Genomic DNA, 19,640 nt, shown 5'->3' with positions numbered 1-19,640 from the left:
AGTGATATACGGTAGCCCCTAGAGCAAGAAATTTCGGCCAACACAAACACTATAACAATAAAATTCAGTAGCCCTAAGAATGATGAATAAATTCGGCAGCCACCTCTTTTTTATTTTTTTTTTGGAACCCTAGAACAATGAAGTCCTAGAATTAAATATGCAAGAAATAAAACATAGAATCAGACCTGATTGGAAACCTTGCTCTGAATATCAAATTATATGAATCCGTGGGAATGGAATCCCTTGAACCCATAATCAATTTGAAAACCCATCCAAAAAAACCAGAATCAAGTCAAATGATGGAAAATCTAGCCTCGTTGAGAACTCGTTTCAAAAACTTAGATTATATTAAAATCTAGACCCGTTGAAGAACCCGTTGAAGAACCTGTCTCAAGAACCCAGATTACAAGGAGGAACACCACAAAGGTTGCAATTTACCTTTGATAAGTTCAAAAGTTCAATTAAGAACAAGAGAAGTAACCTCAACTCACAATTAAATTCAATATTGTCTGACCTCTAAGTGTTGCACGGCTACAAGCTTAAATAAGCCATAAAATAAAACAAACCCTAGGCGCCCAAAGTGACTTCTTCCCAAAAAGCCATTGGCCGAATATTACATGGCCTTCCCACTAGAAACCCTAGCCAAAATATTATGTGGCCGGCGCCCCCCTTTAAGTGCATACAATAAAAATTCTTTTGAAACCCTAATTAATAAACATAAGAAATATATGGGTCAAGCATCATCAAGCCCATTTATTATAAACTAATAAAATAAATCTTTTAACCAAATTGAAAGCCTCTAATAACAATAGGTCTTATCTCTAAATCATATCTTCCACAGCTTGAATCAAGTAGATCAAAACCGATTCTCCTTCTTTCAAGTCCATCTTTGAGTGTTGGGCTCTTGATCTTGTAATTGGCTCATCTGGAACTTGCAAATAATCTTTAAGGGTAGGCCACCTTGGTTCTCATTTTTGGTGTTTCAGACACAATGGCAAACACAAACCACAAGCTTAAAGCTTCTCTCTACAATGTCCAAGAAAAATCCGTCCTCGAATTTGGTAGTTGTTATTGTCTCAACAACTCGTGGTGGAATTGTCTTTGCTTGTGTTGGATAGCCAATTATCACTAGATATTTGCTTGCAAGATCTTTAATTGGACTTGGAGGGTTTAACTTTGTTAGCAAAGTGGTTCAAGTTGAAACTATGGCTTAGTTTGGTGTAGTTTTCTTCTTTTTGCGTTGGGCCTAGAGTTCTCCCCAATGAAGCTTCGAGTTGTTCGAGTTGTTGCTATTCTAGGGGGTCTGCTACAAATTTTCTTGTTTATGTGCCCGTGTAATATTACAGCCTCGTTGTTTGTGGTAAAGCTTCCAATGGGGGTATTTGTTGGTGCATTCCTTTCAATGTCTTCAACGACAGCGGTTTGTGCAGTGGGTTTACTGTTTTCTCTACTTCCAGTTCTGTGAGGGACTTCTGGTGACCTTCAAGGAGTGATATCCATGACTAAAGCGCTGAGCAATGAATTATATCAATTGACATCAATTGTCTTCTGCTCGCTTGTAGCATGGTTTAGTGATAAGCTGGGGCATACTGGTGATATTGATGCTATAGTTGTGGCTTGCAAGGCTACTGATGAAGCTGTCAAGATGATTCTGGATGCAATAGAGCAAGAGGGAGGGAGGATTTTATGTTGGATTGTGAAATCATATCTTGGAAAGCCAGTTACAAAGACCGAGTCATAGAGTTGCATCAATGCTCCCAACCTTGAGGATAAAGTTATTTGAAGGGGACAACAATATAAGAAACCAATTAATTTGGGGCCCAACCCAAACCATGGGCCACATTTATCCTTATTACTTTTACTCTTTTAGATTATTTTATTGGACTTCTTGTTGTAATAGTTAATGGGCTTAGGCCCGTAGCCTTTAGTTTACCTTGCAAATTACAGTTTCTTTGTTTTGGTTAGCTAAGACCATTAAGTGGATAAATTTGTCAGGGAAGACAGTTATATGTAATGAGCGATTTCTACGCTGAAAATTATCCAAATAGTAGAAGAAATATCAATTTCTTCTTCTATCTTCTTCTTCTTCTTCTTGGAGGTCCTTACACTCGAAGTGAAATTATTCTTTTAACCCTTCTGAATGTGTTACATGTTCCTTAAGATTTAATTCCATTCCTATCAAACCACGGTGCTTGTTTCTTCAAAAACACACTTGGGCAGCAAGAAGACGGAAGGCAAACATCATATTCTATTGCAAACATGAAAATGCCTCTCAAAGTATTAACTAGTAATTCCAACCTGTCAAAGCAAATTATGGTACAAATTAAGGCTGTCTTCCCTAAACTCCGCTATCTGGTAATAAGCATGAAAGCACATTAACTTCGTCCATAATACAAAAACATGAACGCATATTAACATAAGGTGACATCAAAAGCCTGAGAAACCGCACTACATAATTACAAAGAAAATCTTTTTGTTAATACAAAAGTTGTAGTCAGAACTCTGAACACTAAGAGAGACATGCCAACCATTCACCTCTCTTGTTGTCATCAGTCGCTTCCGCTTCAGCAGTACAAGAAGAGATCCCACGTGGGACAATCAACTCTTCGGAGCAGCAAGTTATCGACATCCATGGAAAATTTGGGAACTCAGATTGACAAGTAACGAAATGCACATCGATGATGAATTTCATATACAAACATCGGTATCACCTACTAGAGGGTCAGTTTGCACCTTGCGTACAAACTGTCCTTTCACTCGAGGACGTTGCTCTGCCAGTCTTTTCCGGCTGTGATAGCGAACCTGTCCAAGATTACCGATGTCAGAATAGAAAGCCTCTTTCATATAGGTTAGTTTATGCCCATAAATGAATACATAAAAAATCTTGATAGACGTTAGTAATCCTTCGGAATATGGAGTCTGGATTTGCCGCATGGCTTCAAACCAGAGCTTCAAAGTTTGTTAAAACTACTAATGCAGCTCAACAATTAATGGAATAAAAACTGTTATGAAAAAGAAAGGCTATCAACTCTGTATGACAGGAAAGAAATTAGGTAGCAGAGACGGAATGTGGATGGAGCAATTCCAGAGTGAACGGACATCAGCGTCTGCATAAAACTGGCATTTTTATACATGAGATCATCACCTCTGATGAATGAAATAAATACAATTAGTACCTTTTTCTCATAACATCGATCTTTCCGCTTCAATCGAAACTTTATGAGAGCTGCTTCCCTTTGGCTAGAACGAAGAGCATCCATTCCTCTTGATCCATCATGAATAGAGAGACTACTTTCATTCCAACTCTCAGAGCCAGTGGCAAACTCATCTCTCCTACTGGAGCTGCTCCCATATGCAACCCTCTTTCTATTGTCGACAGCTCCATTGCATAAACTACTACCAGTAGTCTGATCAGCAGCAGCAGAACCATGTCCAAGTTCCTCCATCTGTTCCAGATTTTTATCCTCCTGCATAGCCTGGTGAACGGAACTTTTGCTAATCTCATCAGAGAAGTGATAACCTTGTTCTGAGTTTTGAGTTTCAGGATTGGATTGAACTGAGGTACTTGAAGGAAAGGGAGACTGATCTCGCTGGCAGGCCAGTTTGGGAACAGAGGGTAGATCAGATCGAGTATAAAACATGGGTGGGAAAACATGACTGTATCCACTATTAGCATCATTTACCCCCGAGACAGGAATAATCCCAACCTGATGACTAGAAAACTTTGGTTCACCTTCTCTGGACTGATCAATGACAGAAGTAATTGAATTTTCGTGACCTTGCTGAAGGAAAGTACCATTGATACTTCCAGAGATTTGATAAGACGAAAGTTCATGGGACATACTTCCACCCTCCTCCAAATTGGTGCAATTCCTAGATAGTGTCGTGCTACAATTATACCTGCAGACAGGATTGTCAAAAAGTCAGCGATGTGAGCTCACTACCTTTCATTCACAATTCAGTAACTCCAAGGAGAATAACAAACAGTAATTGAGAATGACCTTGCCCTTCACATGATGAAATTCTCAAAAATCAATATAATCGTTTTAGGTCTGACATAACTTGGACCCTTGCTATAGGAGTAAAAAAATTATAAAACAACTCCCTCAAGACCAGAACGAATTTGGTATCTTCAAATAGGTATATCCGTCCTCTAGGCTTATTATCAAATAGTTAGAAGAATGTGAAATGCTTCTACTAGCACGAGTCATTGAAATATGCCTACCAAAAAAGAGTTCAATAATTGGTCTTTATCATATCACAGGTATAAGTATACCAAATAAAAAAACTATGTATAATTAAAATCGCAACTGTTATCTAGAGAAACTTTGCAAAGGTTCTTTTAGGTACTAAATACAGTCCCATGCTCTTCCCAAGCCACTTGATTGATATAAAATTGTGTTTTAACCTAAGACACTCACCATGAAAACGGAGATGCATTAGAATGGTTCAGTAGAGGCCTTTCCTCAGTCCAGTGGTTATTTGAGCTACTTGAGCAAGTTCTTCTCAGAGAAAGTTGTAAATTTGGAACAAGTTCAAACTTGTTTGTGCCAACACCATTATAATTTGTATTCTCATAAGTGCACTTGGGATGATTATCAAATGTGCCAATCAAGTCAATGGCTCCACTAGAAGGTTCAACCAGTTCATTGTTGCAGCTGTGAGTCTTACTAGCAATATTAGTATTGCATCTACCTCTTTCCACTCGCACACCATCATTTTGAGTAATAGATTCAGCACAAGCAGTGTCTTCTTCCAATCTCAGAGCAGTTGAGTTTGAAGCTGCTCTGTACAGTGCAACCTCTGATGACAGTCTATTTGATTTTTCTGCAGTGACTAGAATGTTAGATTTTCCTGGAGAGATCATTTCAACAGAAATAAAATACATAAAAAACAAAAAGACAGGGAAACAAGATAATATAACGGACCTTCATCTTGACTACCAGGCATAACTGATTCCTCATCCAACTTAGCATACCCTCCCTGCTTCTCCATAATTATATTTCTCAAATTTGAAGCACCACCACTGTTGTTTTCTGAAGGACCCTGCATATTTTGCATGTATGCACTTTCAGCTTCCAAATAAAGAGTTGTACAAGAGCTCTGCACAAGAAGTTTTGTGACACTTCATGAAGCAAGCCAACCTAATCAGGAGAAGGAAGCTTTTCTCAAGCTATAGTTGGCCTTACGTATGTGTTCCATGGATCCTGGATACAGTATTCTAACTTATTTCTCTCCATTTCATCTGTCCAATCCATGGGCCAGAAGAAGAGATCAAGGAAAAACCGTTTAAGTTTAGCAAGTTAAATGGAACGAACCATTTAAGCTTAGCAAGTCAAATGGAATTTTTTCTTCACTTGTTACTCTCTTCAGCTGTAACACACTAAGAGGAGACTGACATCTGAGAAAGTGTTACTTGTAACACTTCTCCCACAATTCACAGCATACGAAGTACTATGCCTTAAGCATAGCTACAAGATGAGAAGGTACTCACTTGGGAGTCGCTCCCTTTCTCACTGCATTCAATATTTCTGTGTGTAGAAGCAACACAATCGCTTGAATTATTGCTTCCTGCATTATTTTCAGAACTGGCTTCATCTTTTTGCAGTGGAACAGTCAAGTTTTGAGGAAAATGCCCACCAGTCAACTGTTCAGATGAAATTAACAAAAATAAGTTCACTTACACATTGATTTCTATGCTACAATAAAAGAGAGAAATAGAGAAAAATCCAAAAAGTATGGCAGAAGCAAAGTTATAGGTTAGAAACATACAGTATGCCTTCTCCATGCATGCTGCCAAAGGTTTCTTAGCTCATTCTTCCTGACAGGCTTTATTAGAAAATCAGCTGCACCTTTTAACATGCATTTCAATACCATGTTGATTGAATCGTGTGAAGACATCACTGTATCAGCCAAGAGAATTAATGTTAACACATTTAGCTTCTTATCCTATTTAAGATCAAGTCAATAAAATAAAGTGACAGCTTTGTCAATTAACATACTTATAACAGGAATATTCTTGCAACAGTCATGCCCCATGACTAAGGTAAGAAGTGCAAATCCAGATATTGATGGTGACTCCACTTCAGTTAATATGAGATCGATGTTATGAGGTCTCCCCTTTAACGTCTCCCATGCCTTTAATCCATCAGCGACTGCTGCAACTGTTTGAGAAATACAGTTTATGTTGAGTTCCAAAACTGTAATTCATCAAAATTTTAAGGCATAATATCTTCCATTGACTCACTTGAAGAAATAGGAACATAAAACACAGTTTGGTGTTCCACAGAGTTCATTAATCCATATAAGAGGTATGTTTCAGGTAAAGAATTTGATGAGTAAAAATCAGATTTTGAAGAACACAACGTATAAGGCACCGACCTAAAGAAAAGAAAAAAAAAATTGAACTTCCCCAATATGTAACGCAGACACATGTAGTGGGGCGCTTTATTTAAAATAAACATAAGATGGTTGATCTTAAAAATGGTTGAGGAAATGTATCCATCAGTGGTTAAAAACACAAAAACCCAAGTACTCAACCTAACAACAAAGGCTGCCCATAAAACCGATGCAGATTTATCAAGTCGTTATGAAGTTAATATATTGAGCAATAAAGTCATTGGAATAAAAATCTCCATGATACAAACATAAAAAACTAAAATATTTTCTTTTTATTCAGGAAAAGTACCGTTTAAATGAAATCGAAATGATATAGAAATGCACAAAACCGAATAAAAACATAGAAAGAGAGCGAAAAATGATTGAAATCGTAAGTTATAACAACAAGTAGAGAAGAGAAGGAACCAATCGAATCAAATGAAAGTAACAGAAAGGAGAGTCACTGAGTCAGAGACGTAAAAGGAAGTGACCTCTGTAGCTGCATTTTCTGAGAAGGGCGGCGATAATCTGGCGAGTGGAATCATCAGGTTCGACGAGCAGAACCCTCAACCTCTCCCACCTGACAACCTCTCCAGTCCCATCCTCCTTAAGATGATGATCATCTTGTCTTTCCATGTCCATGACCTCCTCTCCTGCTCCCAGCACTCAAAACCCTAATCCCTCAACGATCTGCGCACCAATATATGCCAGAGAGTAAGAGCGAAGCGAAGCAAATATCTGAAATCGCTTCAGATATTTTATAATTTTAATCACTTGAGTTTACTCCAGGACCGCGAAATCCGGAAAAAATATCTTCCTGAGGGGGTCGAATCAAAAGATTGGCCGTAATTGGCCTCCGGTTGTGAGGATGACGTGGCGTTCTTGCAGCCACTCTTTTCTGTGGTGGTGCCGAATTTCCTTTCTGTTGATGGGGCCCACTAGAGGCACACGTGCCGGGTTTTCGCAGCGCCTGCGTTGTTTGTTTTTCTACCAGAGGAGTGCCACGTCGCCGCAAGGTAGTGATCATACGTGGACGAATAAAGACTTTTTTTAATTCTTGATTGTTAATCCGCTAGCTACTGATGGTGTGGGCCACATAATTGTGGGTGGCACCAAATCAAGCATCCATGACTCATCCATGACTCATCGTTCAGGAGTTTTTTTTTTTTTTTTCAATAATTTCTGTTCGAAACTTTTTACAATACACATCATTTTGATATAATTTAATTTTAAAATTAAATTTTAAAATTTCTTATAAATTAAGTTATATCATGTGAGCGGTGTGGTGTGTAGTGTAAAAATTTTTAAATAGCACTATTCTTATTTTTATAACATATTTCACAACTTTTTATATGCGTGATTTAGGACTAATTTGAATATTTTGAATATTTCAATATATTTATGAATAGTAATAGAATTATTTTGAATTAAGATATTTTATTAGATTTTGAAAAAGAACGGAAAAATAAATAAATAAAAATATTATAAAATTTAAGGCACATCTATTTGTAGATTTTACCTTTTTAACAATATTAATTTTGTCAAATTTATTTGTAAACCAAAGATTTTTCATAAAAGTATTGTTATTTTTAACTTTAAATCCATCAAAGTCATACAAAATTCAAATAAATTTAGAAAAATATAATATTTTACAAGATAATTGTACATAAATTATTAAATAGTTGGTATTTAAATCATTTATTCAAAAAGATATCCCAATTTCGACCATCCGAGAATGAATAAGCAAAAAATGAGATAATACTTATGTGTCTATAGTCATGAATGAAAAAAAGAGAATATGTTCATGAAGTAGTCTTCTCCCATGCCATGGAAATGGCAAAGTGGGCGTCGCCCAACCAACTCTGGGTAGTTGTCGGGTTGTCTGCTTGTTGCTCTATGGGATTGGCGGATTGGATGGACATGCCAAGTAAGAGGCCCCCGGCTCCTCACCCTTGTTAGATGGTGTCTTTGGTTCGAGTTCTTTTCATTTTTTCAATTTTAGTTCATTAAACACTAAATGATTATTGTACTTATTAATGCCTTAAATTGCACGACAGATCGGAATTGAAGAAATAATTATCTCTGGCCCACAATAATGGTTTAGGCGTCAATATGGTACTCTTCGCATTCATTCATAAAATAATAACAAATAAGCAAATAAAAATAAATAAAGAGAAACAAAATTTATGTGGTTCGGCATAATACCTACGTTCACGGGTTGTTTAGAAGCGAAATCCACTATAATGGATGATTTTACAATCTCTTATGACCTCTGATATCTCACAATACAATAGAGAAATTTAGAAAAAAATCCTTTAGAATCATTGTGTGTGGTGGAATTTGCACGTAGGGAATCTGGGTGGAGAGCTCGTGTAGAGTCTTGTGTCTAGTGATCTTGTGGAGAGATATGCCTTATATAGAGATATGTTTCCTTAGAGTGATTGAGTCTAACTTGCCTTGTGAGTCTCTTTCCTTTTAGAAGTCTGAGAGTATTTCCTTTTAGGAGTCTGAGTTTCTTTCCTTATCTCTTCTTAACCTTATCTCTTAGCTTGATTTTCAACTTTACCTCAAGACTAACATTTAGGCTGGTGATTTGACCCTTATAGATGCTCGCAATTCTTAAGGTTGATTTGCTCAGCAAGAAGGCCTTGAGAATCTTCAATCAATAATCTGCAGAATAAATTTTCAAAAATTGGTCCTTGGTTTCCTATTTGGTCCCAGGTTTTATGTTTGTTTTATGCTAAGCGGTTAAGAGCTCAGCTTGGAGAGATATGCAGGAGATGTACTCGACTGCATTAGGTGTGAGCGTTGAGCTCTACTTGGGCGGGAGATGTACTCAACCGTGGTAGTAGCTAGCGCGGAACTCTACCTTGGATGGAGATGTACTTGAGCACATCGGGAGTGAGCACGAAACTCGATTTTGAGTTTGTTTATTTGTGTGGATGTTTACCTGAGAGATTGTTTATTGTTGGCGAAGAGTGCATATTTTCATGATTGGTTTTTTGTGTGTATTTTTGTGATCTTTTTTTTGCTATTATTGGTAGTAGTGGATTTTTTGCCCCTTTGTGTAAATCGTCGTTTGATGTTTCCCTTTTGGGGTTGATGTTGGAGTCTTTTTTAGTACCCCGCACTTAAATGGTCAAGAAGCCGATCGACTCCCTCGGTCCACAATAACGGTTGTCGAGCCCGTCAACTCATTCTCAAAGGAAACTTGTGCCAAGCGATTGTGGAGCTTAGTGGCTCATTCCCGAAGGTAACGCGCTAGCGGCCATTGTGGCTTGAGCGTAAACACTCGGCATTTTCTAGAGAAGATGTTGTGCTTATATTGATATCCAAGTGAGAAGGGTTGGGCAGTCCAGAGAGTTGCCCACCTATTAGGCGCCTAGGAGGTCGGGTGGTCCTTGACCTTTTCCGCCTATTGGCTCATCACGAGAAAGGTCGGGCAATCTAATAACTTTTCCCGCCTATTTACCATCAGCCTAGAGATGAGTGAGGGCGGGCGATCTCTGACCTTTTCTGCCTGTTTTGATGTCAAGGGTTGCACCTATTCCACATCGAGTCTTTGGACTTGACTTTGGTGGTTTAAGGAGAGATCGTGGGGTCTTTTGACCTCCACATCCATTCCACCACGAGTCTTTAGTTTTTGGACTTGACTTTGGTGGTTTAAGGGGGGTCGTGGGGTCTTTTAACCTCCACACTCATTCCACCGTAAGCCTTTGAACTCGACTTTGGTGGTTGATAAGGGGTTGTGGGGTCTTTTGACCTCCACGCCCATTCCACCGCGAATCTTTGGACTCAACTTTGGTGGGGCGTTGTTCATCATGAGTCTGGAGACTCAACTTTGGTAGAGTTGTTTGTCCACTACAAGTCTATGGACTCGACTTTGGTGAGGTTGTTGGCACTACTATGGTGTGAGGCGAAGTTAGCCCGTCCTGAGAGGTTTTTACCAAAAACCAAATAGGTAAGTGTAATACAAATTACAAATTTGAGAATTGTAAACCTGAGTCATTCTGCTAGTGTGGTGAAGGCTGATGACACATGGGCGATGCCCGCAACCATGCTTTGGCACTGATGAAGGCCTGCACAAGGAGTGATAGAACCACATATGCTCTCCACGGAGACCTTGGTCTGATTGCATGGTGGAGATGTTTGTTTTGTTGCTCGTTGAGGGGTATTGGCCTGGTTGCTCGCTAAGGGGCATGGGTTTGGTTGCTCAACATGCAATATTGCTTGTTGTGTGGACTGCTCAGAATTGTCTCTGTGGGCAATGGAGCTTTCGTGGCACGCAAAATTGGTGGCAAATGACTTGTTGCCCGCCACAAGGGTAGTGGGCTACAGAGGGTGCGGACAAGGTTGGCTCCTTGAGCTTACAATTGAGCTTCACGGCAGGAGGAGCCTTGCCACGATTGAGAGGTGCTTGCCAAGGGATGGACTCGCCATGAGACGTTGCACGCCATGCAACGTTACTTGCCATAGGGGTTGGCAAGGAACAGTGGGCATGGGCAGTGTTCATCGTCTCCATGGTTGCACCATGGCTCACGAATGACGTTGGTGGCGAAGAACTCGGTTGGTGGGCAAGGATCATCATGACTGTGAAAGAGAATGTCGGTGTGGCTGTGGGTGGCTACACGAGCTCACAATTGGGCTGCGCCGACAAACATGTTGTGGTGTAGGCGTTGAGCGACTTCCTATGATGTGCCTTGGTGAGAATGGCAAGGGAAAGTGGCGAGGAGCTCCAAGTAGGTCAGGAACCACCACGCCGGTGACAAAGGACATTGGCGAGCAAGGTGGTGGTCGGTTGCTGGACCTTCACGATGAGCTACAATCGAGCCATCTTCCCGCAGTGTGAATGGCAATGATGGCGAGGAACACTAGGGAGGTCGGGAACCACCATGCCAGCGACAGATGACGTCGGTGATCAAGGTGTTGGTCGGCAATGGGTTGGTTGGCACATGGATGCTTGGTTTGGTGGTCCTTTAATAGCGTGCATCCTCTGCCTGCACTATGCAGGACGTGATTGGCTTTTGGTGTCGAGGAACCACCCTACCAGTGACAGAAATCGCTGGCGGTGTGGGTGGTGGCTGGTGGTGGCCCTGCCAGCTCAAGGACTTTGGTGTGTGGGTCTCCAACCACTCGTCAATCTCTGCCCGCACTGTGCAAGGCATGCACAGCGCGCACGCTGTTGCAATGAGCAGCCGATGGGGAGCTCTGCTGTCGTGGTATCTCTACCATGCAGGGTGGCCACCCTTGAATCCCGTCGTGCTATGGGGGTGTTCATTGCAGGACTTGCACAAGGAAAGATCAACTAGGTGCATGGCATGCACCCCTTACGTACGTTGTGCATGCCATGCATAGTGCATCTGCACGTGCACAGTGCATGTAATGTACTCCACCAATTTATTTATTTTATTTTTATTTTTTTTAACATCATGTGTGGCCTGTAAGCACAACTACACGCCTCTCATTCTTTTTCTTTTTTGTACAAAAAAGTATTAATGAAATAAAAAATAACAAGGAAATAGTTGATTTGGTAGGGAAGACTTGCTTTTGGAGACGATCTTGTAAGTCGGGAAATTCACCTACTCCCCTTTCCGACGTTAAGAATGAGAAATCGATCCTACAAACGACGCCAACTGTTAATGTCTAAAATTACACAACAAATCAGAAAGGAGAAAAGAATAATCCTCAGCCCACAATGGTGATTCAGGCATCGATACGGTACCTTTCGCATTCATCCATAAAATAAATAACAAATAAACAAATAAAAATAAATAAAGATAGACACAAAAGTTTACGTGATTTGACATAATGTCTATGTCTACGGGTTGTTAGAAAGTAAAATTTATTATAATAGGTGATTTTACAATCTTTCATAGTCTCACATATCTCATAATACAATGGAGCAATTTAAAATCGCCTTCTCTATTAGGTATTGTCACGTTTTAAGCATTAACAAAATACTTAGGAATGAATAATGATATACGGAAAAATTCTTTTATAATTTTTTATATAATCATAAGAAGAGTATTTTTTATAAGTAATGTTATTTTAATAAATTATTTTATTAAAATGTCTCTCAATTGAAATATAATTATTTAAAATTTAAGAAAAAAAACTATGGTTTTCAGTCAAGTGCAAGTGATATACTCCGTTTTCGCCTCATAGGACATAAGAAACTTTTGTTTGGATTTCAGGGCCACCCAATATTTCGTATATGCGTATCATATCAATCAATCACCGCCCAAGTCAAAAGTTTATAATAAAAACGGTTATAAGTTATCTTTAAAAGAAGTGGTCCAAATTCAACCATTTCATAAATAATTTATAACTTTATATTATAATAATCTTTTGTTTTTTAATTGAAACACGTAAAAAAGTCTAAAGGTTTTTAAAAGGATAAGATTTGGAAAAAATTCATTTTATTAATGTTTGAGCCAACCAACTTAGAGCTGGGGCAGGCACTTTGTGGTTGTTCTCAAGTTTTTGCAGGACATGACCAAACATCTCGCGACACGCCGACAACAAGGGCTAATGACAGCCACAAGACATGTAGGTAGGGTCCGAACATCCGTTCGTTGGTACTGTAACTTTAATGAAATGACAAGCAATGCCAACCACCCAAAGGCACGTAACATTTCAGAATTTTTCTGCTCATCTATTTAATAAAAATAAATAAATAAATTTTATGTGTAATGTATAGTATAAAAATGATGAAAATAATTTTTTATTAAAAAAATAGAAATATTTTAGTTATAGATAGATTTTATAAAAATAAAATCTACAAATTGATTAAATTATAAAATTATATTTATTATAATATAAATCTAACATATTATATAAAATTATGTTAATTTATAAATTTACTTTTAAAAAATCTGATTATAGAACTTAGTTTTAAAGAAAACAAAACAAAACTCATGATTAAGACCGATTTCATGCCACGTTGACAGCGTTGTTTTTGATTGATTTGTAAATATAATTTTTCAGAAAAATAATAATTACAGTCGTGAAGGTGTAAGTGTCGTATAATCATTTTGAATAAAATGAATAAGTACGAGACTCACATGAAATAATAATAATTTTTTAATAATAAATCTTACTTTTTTTTAAAACGACTGCACGACGTTTGCGCACTGCATGTAGGATTACTTAATTTTTTAACTATAAAATCTGATTTGAAAGAAAAAAATTATAAATTCTTCTTGTAATAAAATCTACACTATAAAAGCCTCAAAAAAATAAATTTCAATTAATTATTGAAACTAATTACGTATGTATAGAAACAGTCAAAAACAAAGAAAACAACACATAATTAACTTCATTGTTTGATGTAATCCGAAGCATGAAAATATTTGAGACTTTTTTGTTGTTCATTTGGAAGGACGACTAATTAGCAGTTGAGTTTCATTTAAACTCGCAAAAAAACTTCAAATCCATGTAATCAATATCATGTGCAAAATTAAACTTTCTAATATGCGATGGGCCTATGGGTTATCACCAATTAAGACGTAACTTTAAGAGTGGGCGCATAATCCTACTTATATTCAATCATCTATTATGGAATATCGTCATGGGTTCTATATGCTTGTCTTCCAAAAACTAAAAAGATTGAACCAAAGGCATGATTAATGGACTATAAACAAAATAATTAACAAAAATTGGGATATAATTTAAGAGCGGTGCTAGCTCAGAGGGCACCGCTCAAGCTTACGGCCACTAGGGTAAAAACTTTTTTTTTTTAATTTTTTTCAATTTTTTTTTTCAGATTTTTTTATCATTTTAAAAAAATATATATCGATACAATAATAATTAATTCTTTAACTATTAAGTAAAGAAAAGAATTAAAAATAAAAAATAAAATACATGAGATATCAAAATGAGTGGGCAAGTTAAGTGGGCAAAGTAGCATTTTTCATAATTTAAACAGAAAATACTGTTCCGGTTGTTGAGATTTTCACTTTTTCAAAATTGGTATATTTGATTTAAAAAGCTTAGATCTAGCTCTTATAGTTATGGCTAAATTTTAAAATGATCCCTCCATCATGATTATGTTAGTGTTTTAACGGAAAATACTGACTTGGCATTTGATCGTGTAAAACTCCAAAGGAAAACATAAGTTATATAAATTGGACCAAACTCCAAAAGCACCAATTAGAAATACAATTGAAGCCCTATTAAAATCATTACAACAGGTAAAAGTGTTTTCCTCCCAATCAATGCTGGATCCAAGTTCACGTTTGAAGTTCGAGAATGAGTCTATACAAATTTGTTGTGTGCTTGCATAATTTGAATCAAGCCACAATAATAAATTTTCAAAGCATGTGGGTAGGAGAAGGGTAGCAAGGTTTACGTGTAATGTGCTACGCTCTGGCTTTACCAAATCAACCATGATTTCGAAGATATTGGTTAATCAAAAGAAGTTAGAAAATAGATTGAAGAACCAATACTTCCAAAAGATAAGCATGTCACCTCGATCACATGAGTCGTGACGATCGACATGCATAAAATAAAAGGCTTCATTCAATGACCCAACACTAACCAAAATTAACATGAAGCAAACACGAATACTGTATATGCTATCAATATATATATTATAGTTACATAGTTTAATATCTTTATAGTGTACTTATATCATATTAGTACTTATCACATAAAGTACTGGCAGTCAGCTATGGATTAAGCCTTCACAAGGATGGATTAAGGCAAATTGGGATGCTTCTCTCAACAAACAAAACATGGGGCTGGTGTTGTTTTAAGAAATGAAAATGGTTAAGTGCTGGCCTGTGCTTGCTACAAAAAACTTACAGTTCTTGATTCTGTTATGGCAGAAATTGTAGCCTTGTGGTATGCTATAGATTTATGTAATGATCTGGGTTTCAATAGAGTCATTTTTTAAGGGGATGCTCAAGTAGTAGTGAAAGCTAATAACAGTGAGGAAGAGGACTTGTCTGTTGGAGGCCACATCATTGAGGATATCAAAACAATATTGAAAGGAAGAAGTGCATGGAAGGTGCAGTATATAAGAAGAGAAGGAAATGAGGTAGCCCATTTGTTAGCCAAAAATGCATTAGTTTTATCACAAGAACAGATATGGATAAATGAATGTCCAGATTTTATTCTTTTACAAGTTTCAAAGGATTCAAATTGTACTGGGTTTACTATTGAAAGATGAAATATATGAGGTTCTTTTGATTCCAAAAAAAAAAAAGTACTTGTCATATTTATTATACTATACAACTTATTGTATAATTGAATGAGAGATCTACCTATAGTGTTTACTTATGTATATATACACATTACAACTGGGGCTGCTACTTGCCCTATATGGGTAGATCGCAACCCTTTCTGCCCCTATAAGATGAAGAAGAAAAAGAAAAAGAAAGGAGATGAAGGCGAGAAGAGAATGAGGTCGAGGATAAGGAGAGGAGGAGAAGGAGTGAGATGCGGCTGAAGAAGATGAGAGGATAAGATGAAAAATCGATTGGTTTTGTATTTATAGGGGCAAGGAGGGCAGGGGATATCATGCCCGCATCCCACCCCGATTTTTATTTTAATTTTCTACTCAGACCAACCACTTGGCAGGTTTGGGGGGTGAGACGAGATAAAAATTTTGAGATTTTTGTTAATAGTGTGAAGATGAACAGAGTTGAAATTTTGTATTCTTTTAAAGAATTTTTGTGGGTCCCATAGTAAGATGTGCTTGGAAGTAAAGTTGGGATGATAATTTTATCTTTTTAGAAGAAGAGAAATTGGTGGGTCCCACTATCTTTGCATTTATGGCCTGTCCTCAGGAACCTTACCGTTATACATCTCCTGATTCATCTCTTTGCCCTCAAAGGAAATCAGTTCCTCTCCCATCTCGTCTGTTTCCCCTCAAATCCCAGATCCTCATTACTCTGCACCCTTCGTTTCAATATTTCTCCAACACAAGTGAGACCTGCGTTTGAAGATTTCTTCAACAGTCGTGACTCCTGCGTTTCAACATTAGCCAAGCCTGTGTTTCAAGACCCTCCCTCTCCAACTGTATCGAAGGACTTGTGCATGGGCATCGTCTGAAGATTCTCGATTTCATCTTTCCGGCACAACTACGAAGTCGACAACCAGGTAAGTTCCCGTATTTCTTAAAATTCTAAAACGAAATCCAAGCCCTCGAGATTAGGGTTTTCTTCATGGGTTTTGCATCTCGATGTTCAACAATGATTTGGTTGGATTTATAGTGACAATGGTTGGGATCTGAGTTTGTGTTGAAAGATTTTAAGATGATGCTGTTGTACATATTTTGTTTCACGTGTTCATACTTTTGGTAATTTGTACTTTGTCTGCTTCCAAGTGCAATGATCCGAAGGCCAAGAATGCATTCTGTTCAGTAACGTGCGCACTCGCAATGTTTTGGTTTGAACATACCACATCCCGGTGATTCATCTTGCAAAGTGTTAGGGTTTCGGTTGTTATGGTGGATGATAAATTGGTCTATGTGTTATCTCCCACCATTTCCCAAATTTCTATCTCACATAATTTCTTTGGGCCATTTGCCACTTGTTAAAATTCCCTTTTGCATGGCACTTCATTGCACTCCATCAATGTTTATTTTCTTATGCTTATTTATTTTGGGGGTTTATTGGATTTTCGCCTGGACTCTTCATCGTGCAAATATGCTCTTTTTGTTCAAACAAAACAGTTTCTTTTAGATGAATAATACTACTGGATTTATGCTAAATTATATGTGTCATGTGTTTGGATCTCAACTTATGTTACTGCTTCCACTTTACATAACCACATTTTCATGTACTTCTTCCTGCCCATTATATTTGATCCACATATGAAGTGAATTCAGTTGACTTGGCCTTCTATCAATGCATTATCATATCAGTACTCTCATACCCTTGGGTCAAAACATTTGTTTCTACAACTAAAACGTGCATTAAGAGGGCAGGAAGGTTTCTAAAAATTTCTTTGTTGTCTGAGTTACACCTTAACTATGTTGAATCAGTTTCCTAAACCATTAGTATATTGGAGTCTGTAAATTGAGTTTAGTTCCATTACACTGCCTGTTTGTTTCCATTACTGACCATGTTGCCTAAATTACTCTGCTGCTATCTAAGACCTTAACTATATATATTTTATCCGAAACAATTTCTATATCTCGGTTTCTGTTTGTTTCAGTAATATATATTGAGTTTAGTTCCATTACACTGCCTGTTTGTTTCCATTACTGACCATGTTGCCTAAATTACTCTGCTATTATCTAAGACCTTAACTATATATATTTTATCCGAAATCATTTCTATATCTCTGTTTCTATAATTCATTTTAGTTCCATTACTGTGTTTGTTTCAATAATTGACCATGTCAATTAGAAGGTATTATAAGTTACTCTCTTTCATTTTGTAACCATGTTGTTTAGTTGGGAAAGGGGGCAGGGAGGTTTCTCGTAGTAACTAGCTTGTAGTATCAACTGATGAAATAAACAAATGAACTCATCTGCCAAAAAACAACTAATATGGGTCAAGGGTGGAACTGCTGCAGTTTTTTTTATTAATGTGATATTCTTATAGTTTGGAATGTATACGTTGGTATTATAATTTTCTTAACGCCAGTCACTCAAACCAATGTATATCTTTTCCTGTTATATTTTATAATAATGCATTTCCCTTTATAACATCCCCCAAATAACCCTCTGTGGGCAGTGCACACTCCATTGCTTCCACAAAGCTATCTGCCTTTAATCTCTTTGGAAGGAATGTGAGAAACTTTACTCCACTAGTTTGTTGACTTTGTGGTTTGAACTTTCTGTGCAAGAATTATGGCAACTAGTAGCGGTGTGTCCATAAGCTGGCCTCATCTTATGAGGCTAGAAGATGAGTTGGTATTGGGACGAATACCTTAATGCTATTGTGGTATTCCCTCCAAACTGGAGACGTTGGCCAAGCCCAACAGTTTTGGGAGGCGTTTTTTTAATTGTCGATATTATAAGGGTCAAAACCAGTGTGGATTTTTTCAATGGGTTGATGTTGCAATGTCACTACCAGTTTGTTGTGAGCAGACGTTGCAATTAGCAGAACGAAGAAATGAAAGGATAGCGGCTGAACGTGCAAGAATAGAAGACTCAAAGTTTCAATCAATGAAGATGAAGTACAAATGTGCCTTAATCACATCTTGAGTTTTATTTATTGCCTTATTATGTAGTGTTAAAATTTATAAACTTAATGGTAATGTAAATCAGTTAATGCTATCTTAAATTATTTACATGAAATCATTTATTTAGGGTAAACTGAATGGTTGTTACCAGAAGACACAATGACATGTTGTTAAGTGCACCTGGGTTGTGAACTCTTGTATTTATTACCAAGTTCTCAGACCTAAGCTCACCAAAATATTTAAATTGTTATATTTTTGTAAATATATTTCTTGGTACTCTGGGGAGGTTTCTTTCACCGTTTAGCTTTCTGCATTTTTTTAATCAGTTTTCTAGTTTTAGAGTTGGGTAATCTGTTTTATCAGGGAAACGTTGTAGAGGATAGCAATTTGATAACAGGTACTTGCTCAAAGAGACATTTGAATATGGAGGTGGGAACGTTTTGCAATAAACCCAAATGCATAATCACAATAATTTTATAAATTTCCTAATCAGCATAATCACGATATGAACATAAAATCAATAAATGCATAAGGTAAATAATATCACAAATTCAGGAAACAAATCGATAAGTACAATGCATGCTAACAGACATGACAAACTCAAATACAAAGCATCCCGAATATAAGTGGCTGTTCATGAAATGAAAAACAGAAACATCCCGCAAATAAGTAGTTGTTCATAAATGAAAAAAGAACTGAGAATTTTATAAAAGAAACTCATAAATGAACAAAGAACTGAGAATTTTATAAAAGAAACTCATAAAAGCCGAGAGAATGACTATCTCTAATGTGATAACCATTCAATAAAAACAAACCTGCAGACCATCCCCATCAAGAACTCATCCCCGTCGTGACCGATCAGTGCAAACTCCAAGCCCACTAACTTCTGCGAGTATTCGAGATCGACACAAACGACCTCTGCACTTTTGTGCTCAACAATCGGTCAAAGGCCTTGCTAAATTGCTTAGGCGGTAGGGGAGGTTCAACTTCTTCAAGCGGCTTCATACAATGCATTTGGAGATCAAACGCCCCAGATGACTCCATGCTAGTGTCCCCTTTACTACGCTTCCTCGACCTGCTGTACTCCATCAATTTCATCGCTGTCTTCTCTCTAGCTTCGGCAC

General features: G+C 37.4%; 1 protein-coding gene across 2 annotated transcripts; it reads right to left on the bottom strand.

Annotated features, from left to right (window-relative positions):
• Positions 1–2,253: 2,253 nt before the first annotated feature.
• On the bottom strand, positions 2,254–7,145 carry LOC108982143 (two-component response regulator-like APRR9). Of its 2 annotated transcripts, none has more exons than XM_018953438.2 (8): positions 6,870–7,145; positions 6,003–6,164; positions 5,773–5,903; positions 5,495–5,647; positions 4,929–5,103; positions 4,422–4,827; positions 3,177–3,900; positions 2,254–2,802 (listed from the first exon to the last, which is right to left on the bottom strand). In XM_018953438.2, the coding sequence occupies exons 1-8, from the start codon at positions 7,018–7,020 to the stop codon at positions 2,689–2,691; spliced, it is 2,016 nt and encodes a 671-aa protein (XP_018808983.1). In that variant the 5' UTR covers positions 7,021–7,145; the 3' UTR covers positions 2,254–2,688. The 2 variants fall into 2 exon arrangements, with proteins under 2 accessions (XP_018808983.1, XP_035539295.1); XM_035683402.1 differs by having other exon boundaries at positions 4,929–5,046; positions 6,870–7,144.
• Positions 7,146–19,640: the final 12,495 nt, after the last annotated feature.

The sequence above is a fragment of the Juglans regia genome, chromosome 12 (assembly GCF_001411555.2).
Source record: "Juglans regia cultivar Chandler chromosome 12, Walnut 2.0, whole genome shotgun sequence".
Taxonomy (NCBI): domain Eukaryota; kingdom Viridiplantae; phylum Streptophyta; class Magnoliopsida; order Fagales; family Juglandaceae; genus Juglans; species Juglans regia.
This window is presented reverse-complemented; position numbering and strand designations above follow the sequence as displayed.

Excerpts from the sequence above, each read along its gene's own strand:
- LOC108982143 (XM_018953438.2), bottom strand. The coding sequence starts at position 7,020 with ATGGACATGGAAAGACAAGATGATCATCATCTTAAGGAGGATGGGACT. Across the intron at positions 5,648-5,772 it reads ATGCATGGAGAAGGCATACT|TTGACTGGTGGGCATTTTCC; the intron begins GTATGTTTCTAA and ends TCATCTGAACAG. Across the intron at positions 5,104-5,494 it reads AGAAAGGGAGCGACTCCCAA|AGCTCTTGTACAACTCTTTA; the intron begins GTGAGTACCTTC and ends CTTCTTGTGCAG.